The sequence below is a fragment of the Mercenaria mercenaria genome, chromosome 18 (assembly GCF_021730395.1).
Source record: "Mercenaria mercenaria strain notata chromosome 18, MADL_Memer_1, whole genome shotgun sequence".
NCBI classification, from domain to species: domain Eukaryota; kingdom Metazoa; phylum Mollusca; class Bivalvia; order Venerida; family Veneridae; genus Mercenaria; species Mercenaria mercenaria.
Genome location: NC_069378.1, coordinates 51418088 through 51427828, shown reverse-complemented (window position 1 = coordinate 51427828; position 9741 = coordinate 51418088). Strand labels below are relative to the sequence as shown.

General features: G+C 34.4%; 1 protein-coding gene across 1 annotated transcript; it reads left to right on the top strand.

Annotated features, from left to right (window-relative positions):
* Positions 1–4002: 4002 nt before the first annotated feature.
* On the top strand, positions 4003–6263 carry LOC123539329 (serine protease inhibitor Cvsi-2-like). The gene is made up of 3 exons (XM_045323892.2): positions 4003–4137; positions 4694–4813; positions 6096–6263. Exons 1-3 carry the CDS (start codon positions 4101–4103, stop codon positions 6224–6226), a joined length of 288 nt encoding a protein of 95 aa, XP_045179827.2. The 5' UTR covers positions 4003–4100; the 3' UTR covers positions 6227–6263.
* The last annotated feature ends 3478 nt before the right edge of the window (positions 6264–9741 follow it).

Here is a 9741-nt window from a genome sequence, read left to right as displayed (position 1 = left end):
CAAGGTGAGTGTGCGTTATGAACAAAATTATATTTGTTTGGCATTATGAGGGAAAATCACCAAACAGATGTTACATTTATAAAATTAACATTTTGATACCAAAGGAATAAGTGGTATATTTGTAAAACATGGTAACTGGATAGTAATTTTATGCAAATTTTCCACCTAATCGGCCGATTTTATAGACTTTTAATTTATTTATCAAAATGATAAAATACGGGAGTAGCATTTTGCAAATTTATCTGATTGAAAATGACAGTTTATGACCACTAATTGATGCAAATTCGATGCATGCAGATACTATAATAGCCCACATATTCAAAAGGTTGTATTTCTCCTGCGACAAATGGGCTGTATAATTACGTTTTTACTACAACAACAACAACAATTTCAGCAATGTCTTTCGTTTTAAAAAACCACGTTTAATCTAATGAATTTTACTACTACTTTAACTATACCTGATTAATTACTACACGTTGTTTTATATACTATTTGTAATTTAAATGTGACGTACAGGCACATGAGGCCGGGTGTTCCATATATTACTGATGTGTTTGTATAATACAATGTATTGAATATGTATAACACAAGTCACTATAATAAATAATTTACTTACTTACTTACTTACTTACTAAAGACGGTTTTTGTCTAAAGTAAGAAGCCTCCAGGTTAATGATTAAGAAGACATTTTACCAGTAAATATAACGTTTCTTTGAGTAATTACCTGTTATTAAATGTACCGCCGTGGGGTAGGGGGCACTCATGTGATGCTCACTGGGCACCACAGGGTGTGCTGCCATGAGGATGGTCTAAATGTGACCCTCTCCTGGCGGCTTGACACCTCGGCATATGGCGGTACCTAAGGTTCGTTACATACACTTTTCTCAATTCATTTGTCAATTTTGCATTTTGACCAGTATTGTTATTCATGATTGATATAACCTTCGGTCAATATACTTTGCTTTGTACTCTCAAATGTATACGGTTAAACTGTCATATATATTTAGGTGCAGGCTACAATTGATTGGCAGCGTTAAGATACCTACTATGATGTCGGTCGTATTATTCATCCTCATCACCATGTTAACTTACACTTTCACACGTGATACCATGTTTAGTTGTATATTATACATGTATTATGATGATGTACTATGTACAAGTCAAATTAAAATGTATGTTCTGTTCTGTTCTGTTCTGTATCTTATTTCCTTTCTTGAATTAGTACCATGCCATGTGTATTAATCTTTTTATGTACACACAAAAATCGCCATTGTATAAATGTATTGTACAAATGTATTGCATTGTATACTGGTATATCTGTAGTAGGTTTTGAGTTTATACTAATTTATTTTAGCTCGATTGTGATGAAAGCTTTTCGAGTCCGCTTCCTGGGAAAACCAGTATTGGTGTCATATGAGAAGTCATGGTCGTGGTTCCAGTTGGGCTCGAACCCACGACCCCTGGATTGAGTGGGCGACACCTTATTCACTAGACCATCGCTCTCCTTCTAATTGTTTATTAAGACTTTGAGTTAATAAATAATGTATGTTCTGTTCTGTTCTGTTTTGTTTGTAAAAATCAAGTGATGTGGAATAATTGGTATCTATTATAAAACGTCTGTATAGACTGTAAAATATATGATAAAGCTACATCCTACAAGGGACCTTTTGTACATTTAATATCGGTGTTCCTGTAAGTTTTATTTAAAATTTACATTTCATTTCAAACTGTTAGAAAATGACGGTATTTATACGTACTTGGCACCCCATTTCATATAATTATTCGCATTCTTCATTCTTTAATTTTAATGGTTGGTTGTTTTGGGTTTAATTAACAGTATTTCAGTTAAGTAACGGCGGGCAATTAACCTAACCAGTGTTCCTGGATTCTGTACCAGGACGAACCTGTTCTCTGCAAGTAACTACCAACTTTCCCACATGAATCATAGGTGGAGGACGAATGATTTCAGACACAATGTCCACGAAGAACATACGCCTCGCCCAGGGCTCGAACTCGCGACATTGCAATCCGTAGAACTGCGCTCTCCCTATGCTAAGCAGGCGGGCCTTTAATTTTAAAGCACATCTAACAAAATGTAGTAAAATTCAACAGTTCTATCATTTTTAACATTTTTTAAAAAAAAAAAATCAAAATGAATCAACCAATGCTTCTTTTCAAAATGAATCAACCAATGCTTCTTTTTTTTTCAAAGACGGACCTAAAGCAAAGATTATAATCATTATACAATTGTCAATCTTTCTAAACTGCTCTTATGACCCTAACAAAAATTTTAATTATTAAATCAGCGGTACACGTATTGTAGGTTTCAGGTCATTTGTTGATAATAAAATGTGAAAGTTCAAAATGCTATAAGTCAGAACATGTTATCTCGGTGAAAAACCAGAACTTCCAAATGTTACATTATTCCATTACTTTACATAAAACTACTTTACTCTTAATATCGAGAACGCTATCAAATCATAATAACATATACAGATTTGTAATTAGTGAAACATTACTGAATATTCACCCCCAGCCGATGCTGTGGTGCTCCTTATTCTAAAACACACCGAGCAACCAATACCCGACTTTCTTGTGTAAAGTTAATATTTTTACTTTAAACGCACGTAATTCATTTGCTTAAAACTGATTTAGGTCAAAACGTCTTTGTTCACTGAGGTTAAAATATGGTAGATAGCAAATAAAATAGTTTAAAGGTATACTAGATAAAAGTATTTGAAAAACAATCTGCATATAGTTTTTAAGTAGGTAAAGTGTTTGTTTATTATAGCGTCACCCGTACAGAAAGGGCCAGGCAAGTTGGCTAATGAGACACCTACATACATTGAACAGCATTACTTTCCGATTCCTATTTTTTTAATGCCAGCACCAGGTAGGTAGGCAATCGGTAAACATTATTTAGCTAGCTGACGGCTCACCAACCGGTCTATCTTCTAGCGCCTCTGACAGGGCTCGAACCTTCGACCTCCCGATTGCGGGGCAGGTGCCTTATCCAATAGGCCACCGCAGCTGGGTTTATGTACACGTAAAATTGACATGTTTATATGTATAAACAATATTATGTATAAGGTTTAGAATAGTGTAGACTAAATGCATGTATAGCTTACACAGTATATATGTGTACTTTCATATCAACAGGAAGTTTTTAAACAGTTGACTGTATCTGCGTGACGTTGGATTATGAATGTAGCTCTATATACACAATTGAATTTTATTTTGAGTGAAGTTAAATTGCATCTAATGAGGATTTTTTTTTCATTTGAAGTAAATATCTGTAGGTAAAATATTGGGCGTTGGATATCTTTAAACTAAGGGGCAATGTCGAGGTAAAAGGAAAGTTTACGTAGGAATGTTATATAACTTGCGAGAAAAACGTGACGGCACCTAAATTATTCAGTTTTCATTATTCAGTAGGAACATATGTAATATATATAACTGGAGCAACCATAAAAGTTTTGAAAATAATGCTGTGAAGAAAGCTGGTCCAAAGTAAAAAAAAAAAATGAAGAAACAAGTATTGAATGAATTGGCGGTTAACAGCTATTCCTTTGGACCTGAGGCAATAGTTTTGACTATTGACCAAAGACAAAATTAATCCAATAAATGTGTAACGGTATATCAATATTATTTCAGAAATACATTCTATGCAAAGCTTGGTAGAAATTAACATGCTTAAAAATTCACGCCAACTATGGGCGAGTAGCTTTAATATTCACATCGAATACTATTTACTCTCTGAAAAAATTGCAGCAAGTTTTGCAATATTTGCTAATATACATATATATGAACCTGCCATAGCCCTCACCTGTTTAAAGTGGCCAGTCAACTTACTTCCTAAATTGACTGCCTGTTCTAATTTCAACTTGACTTAAACAGCAAAGTCGTGACCGAGTGGTGTCAAAAAACATGACAAAATGTGAGATATTTCTCCAAATAAGGTAAATGTGACAATGCCAAACCTGTTATTTTAGATTACGAACACTTTCGGCATTTTTTGTCACGATTGTTTCATATAAAATGCCAAGGAGCTACTAGTTGTAATTCAGTTACAACTGTGAACGACACATAACGCTTACAATATGAAAATCGCTGTGTATTTGCTTGCGTGTCTTTTTGGTGAGTGTTTAAATAATTATTTTGATATATCTTGTAAGTGAAAGAATGATATGCAATACATATCTTTCATCACCTTAGATATTTACTCTTAATGCAGAAAATCCTTACTATCATATATATTTGACTTAATTAATGTTGAGTCTTACTTTTTTCTTACTTTTTTAGTTGTTATATACATGTTCATTTATTCTGTGTACTATGTGCCTTTTTCTTTATTTCTCATTCAGTCGTAATGTCGAGGGGGGTGGGGGGGGGGGGGGGGGGGAGGCAGCTTTTTATATCAACATATACATTGATAGTTCTTGTTTATATATTTAGGATGAAACGTGATTAAAATGCTACTTTAATATTTTGGATGTTAACAGTGTACATATATAACTTAATATGAGCCACGCCATGAGAAAACCAACATAGTGGATTTGCGACCAGCATGGATCCAGACCAGCCTGCGCATCCTGGTCTGGATCCATGCTGGTCGCAAAGCCACTATGTTGGTTTTCTCATGGCGCGGCTCATATATTTTGATGTATATTGTGTTTAACGTAACCTTTTGCAGTGTATGTTGCATCTGAAAACTGCATGACTTCCATTAATGAATGTCAAAACACAGCATGTAAGACAAACTTCACGGTACATTGCATAGACGGTCTTTGTACCTGTTTATCGCGTCCAACAGGTACGTATAAAAACGTACTGCGAAATTGCATTAACTCATTGACTGTTCTTTTTGTGGTAAGTTTTGAAACTATTTATTCTCCGCCGCGTATAAAGTCACGTATATCCTCAGTTATTTTTCTCAGCTTCAGAACGTGTCTCTTTCAAACGACAACTAATTGTTCCTTTGCTTATTACTTATACACTTATACAGAGTATAATTCTGCTGGCTTTCCGTGGTCGAATAATTAAGGACGTCGACTTCAAATCACTTGCCTGTCATCAATATATGGGTTCAAGTGTCACGTGGACGCAGATTTAACTATCCGGCTGGTTGTTTTACCTGTCTGTCCGCCCGTGATAAAATCATGCCTTGAGGTGTACATGGAGTCTTCATCGATAATGAAAAGATACAAAATCGCATTGAAACGCTCCAAACTGAACAGGGTTTGATAGGCTTTTTTTTTTTTTTTTTTTTTTTGTTTTTTTTTTGTTGCTTGCCAGGAGAAAAAGCATGCATGCTAGATATTGTGTTGAAAGTGCGTTGTCCATTATAGGCCAGCTCAGACTGTAAGATATTTCATTTTGTATTTATGACATAATATATGTTAATTATGCTAGAAGGGCAGGAATTTATCAAATAAAATAGGTTTATGGAATCTCTGTTCACGTAACTGCGAGATAATCATCTCGTTATAACGAGAAAAGATATAACAATAACGAGAAAGGACGAGAAAACGAGAAATAAATTCTAAGGTTACGTTGATAAGGCCTAAAAAATCTGTGTTTCCGGTAACATGCTCAAAAAAAATTAGGGTAGGGGTCGGAATCTTCTTTTTTTTTTTTTTTTTTTTTTTGATATCTTTTATTAAGTAAGACTTTTCGGAAATTATTTTTATGTCAAAAAATGAATACAAATAAGGGGGTTATGTCTATAGAGCATCAGTAAGTTTATTTCTAACATCACTGACCATGTTTAAAGCATAAAAAGTGATGTTTTGCAACTTTTTGCCAAAAAGTTGAAAAAAAAAATTCTCCAAGAGCATAAAAACATTTAGAGTCGGGCCAAAAATTTAGGGTAGGTCGGGATACCGGAAACAAACATTTTTTACGCCTAAGAGCTTCGATAAATATTATTTATTTGACACAATTTGGCTTTCAAAAATGTTGCATAATCATCTCCTTTCAATTTTGTTATTATGACATATATATAATACATGTATGTGCTATTTGCTATGACGTAATAGGAAAAATGTTGATATGATAAACCTGTTTTGTTACAATAATATAATATCTATTTATAGACCAGTCTTGCTCAGTTGCAAGTGACTGTAGCAGCGCCACGGCTGATCATGGACATCATCACCATTGTCACACGGATGGAAACACAGTTACGTTTCACTGTATTGACTTCCGTTGCCGCTGTTTACATTAAAAGTTTGCATTAAATCGAATTGATAGAAAACTTCCAATTTGTTTTTGTTTTTATTGTAAATCAATAGCGATTTACATGTAATCATATTAGGAATACAAAAGGCATGCAAATTACACTTAAAATATGTAAAACCGCTAAATCTTAGCACTGAAATAATTGGTTCCAGTGGGAGTTTCGTAATGTGTATAGTTTATCGCCTTGTTAAGATTATGCAATATCCAAAGCTTTGAAAGCGGGAGTATTGTCACCACCCAAGCCGAAATTTTCAAGCTGAAGAACTTGAACAGTACCAATAACGCAACATAAAAGTCGTGCTGAACGATCTGAAAATATCGCAATATAACAGCTCTAAGCCGAAAGATAAAGCAATTTAATTGTTACCAATTTATTCAGGGGACATAGAGTAAATTTTCTCTAATGACGTCATTAATGAACCGCACGTACCGTGAGAAAACCAGCATTGTGACTTTACGACCAGCATGGATCCAGACAAGCCTGCGCATCCACGCAGTCTGGTCAGGATCCATGCTGTTCGCTAACGGTTTCTCTAATTGCAATACGCTTTGAAAGCGAACAACATGGATCTTGACCAGACTGCGAGGATGCGCAGGCTGGTCTGGATTCATGCTAGTCGGAAATGCACTATGTTGTTTTTCTCATTGTACGGCTCATTTATGTTTGCTTGTGTGGAGCAAGAGAGCTCGTCAAGACAAAGTATATAAACTCTAACTTATCTAAAACTGAGATAGAGCACTGTAAGTATGATAAGACGAAATCTAAAAATGACAGTTTTTTTTATTGTTTCTAAAAGATTTTAATGTTTTCATTGTATATTTATATAAGGGATAATACACGTTTGTTTTGTGTAATAACAACCGCAGAAGCTCGCGGGAATGTTTGTGACAGAGACCGAACACAAACGTATCCAAGCACTTTGTTGCTGTTCTTGCATAAATGCATGACAAGACAACTAAATCTATTGTTTTCTTATGTGATGACCGAACGATCCCGGTACAACTTCAATTACCTTTCTGTTGTTCTTGGAAACGGTAATCATGTTTTAAATATCCATAACCGGGTCCACAAATCAGCAACACAACAAAAAATACTGAAGGTTTTTAAACATTTTATTTTATTTCTCGTTATTACAAACATGACATTCCTGTTTTTTGCATATTTCTTAAAAATTTGGTAAACACAAGCACAATTTCAAGAATTATAACTTTTTATCTTATTTATTTTGAGTATGAACACATTTCGAGTACAGATGAGTACGAACGTAGAGACAAGTAACACGCGATTCATATACATTCACGGTTATCGACCACCAACGCTGATTTCGAAAAGCGGAGTAAACAGTAGAAGAAGCGGGTACGTACATTTTTGGGGCAGTGTGTTTGGGGTTTGTAACTGTACAGCAAAACATACTATGAATTATATGCCATCTTTAATGTTACAAGAAGACGCAGATACCAGATGTCAATCTGTGCAGACATGCATGCACGTATACGTCCCTAGCAAAGCATTTAAAAATATAAATCGTGTATTAACAGCACGAGAATCTGTAATATATATCATTAAAGTCTTCCTAAAGAACGTAGTAAGATCATTCTAGCCGTTTATCTCTTTAATTCCCCACGTGTAATCCCGTTATGAATAAATGGTTATCCCGTTACGAATATAAACGGTCAAGAAAGCACATGTGTTTACTTCAATACACTCGATGACACGCTTCTCTGAATGACATAATCTGACCTATTTTTAACCTTGTAATTATGTTTGAATATCTATAAGTAGTTTCCTCAATTAGAACAATGTCAATGTGTTGCCCTCATATTTGCGTGACTATATGTAATGTTTTTTGTTAAAGCTTGGATTTATCTCATGTTTTTTGTATGTATACAAACTGAGAATTAATTGAATAAAACTTGAAAACTTGAAAACTTGAGAATCTGTAATGTAACACTTGTGTACCTGAAGTTTGTCTTGAAACACAACACATTACGACAGTTCCAACAATTTTATTTTACTACGAAGAGCAATGCACAGTTAGTTACACATGTTCAGACGGATTTCACAGATATAATCAAAGTTCAATGAGACTTTTAAAACAGTTCTGTTAAAAACTCTATAAACATAAGTTCTTAATTATAAATGTAATTCAGCCTAGCTCTTAACAATGCTTATTAAGTTTCAGCTCATTGGAGCGGGAACAAATCCCTTAGCCCGCACCTGGGCAACTCCCCCCCCCCCCCCCCCCCCCCACCGATCACAGAGTATATTGAGTTTATAAAGGATTATACAGGAAAACACAGCAGACACATTATTTTACTTCCTGATTATTAAACTTGGATATTAACGGATGTTTTACACCCTGAAGCTACTGCAAATGTAGAGTTGACAAAGTTTTGTCTGACTTTTGAAATGTACAATGTACAGTTAAAATCTTAATTATCCGAAAGAAATTCCAAAATAGAAAATTATAAACCTAGGTATTACGTTACAAATCGCCTCATTTGTATACGATTTTTCTCCCGTTAATACATGCGGGGATACAAAAGTTAAATAAAAACATACAGACTAAGCCTTCCAAAATTTATATAACTTTAATTCCTATAACCAAACAATCGAACAAGTCACACGCGATTCAATACATTCATGGTAATCGACAAAAATTGAACCGACGCTGAGTTCAAAAGGAAGTAGACATAAGCAAAAGGTAGAAGAACCCAGAAAGCACATTGTAGACGCTTTAGGGGAGAGAGCAGTGCGTTTGCGGTTTGTAACTGATACATTCTACGGATTATGTTACATTTTTTTATGTTACAATTATGTTACATTTTTTTATGTTACAAAAACAGGTTATTATGGAAGAAACAAGACGCAGTTACCAAATGTCAATCTTTGCAGATATGCATGTGCATATACGTCTCTAGTAAAGCATTTAAAATATGTATCATGTATTAACATAAATCGCCTCATTTGTATACGATTTTTCTCCCGTTAATATATGGGCGGACCCAATGAAAAAAAAGCTTTTTGCGAGAATGTACGAAAAATAGAAATATTTTGATATATCAGCTTCCTCGTCTAATCACTACATGCTTACAGAAACAAAAGCATACGCAAAAGATTATAACCTCTTATCGACGGACTAAATCAAACCGTGTCTGTGGTTATTTGGCTAAGTTGCGATCTATGCTCCCATTGGACCTTTTGTATGTCTAGGAGACTGAAACTATTGTTGTTTGTTTTTAAACTGAGGCATAGGTACGTTTGTTTTCTTCTGACATTTGCTACAGTTGTAATTTTTAACTCATTTTCATAGATTTCAGCCAGTTAAAAACAAAATACTTTTTGACGTAATCAAATAACAGCTTGACGAACATAATTAAAATATTTTGACGTAATACCAATTCAGTAATCAATTTGACGTAATCATCAATTTAGTAAACCTATATTTGACGAAATCATTCAATTCAGTAATCAATATTTGACGTAATTATCCAATTCAG

Excerpts from the sequence above, each read along its gene's own strand:
- LOC123539329 (XM_045323892.2), top strand. The coding sequence starts at position 4,101 with ATGAAAATCGCTGTGTATTTGCTTGCGTGTCTTTTTG. Across the intron at positions 4,138-4,693 it reads TTTGCTTGCGTGTCTTTTTG|TGTATGTTGCATCTGAAAAC; the intron begins GTGAGTGTTTAA and ends AACCTTTTGCAG. Across the intron at positions 4,814-6,095 it reads CTGTTTATCGCGTCCAACAG|ACCAGTCTTGCTCAGTTGCA; the intron begins GTACGTATAAAA and ends ATCTATTTATAG.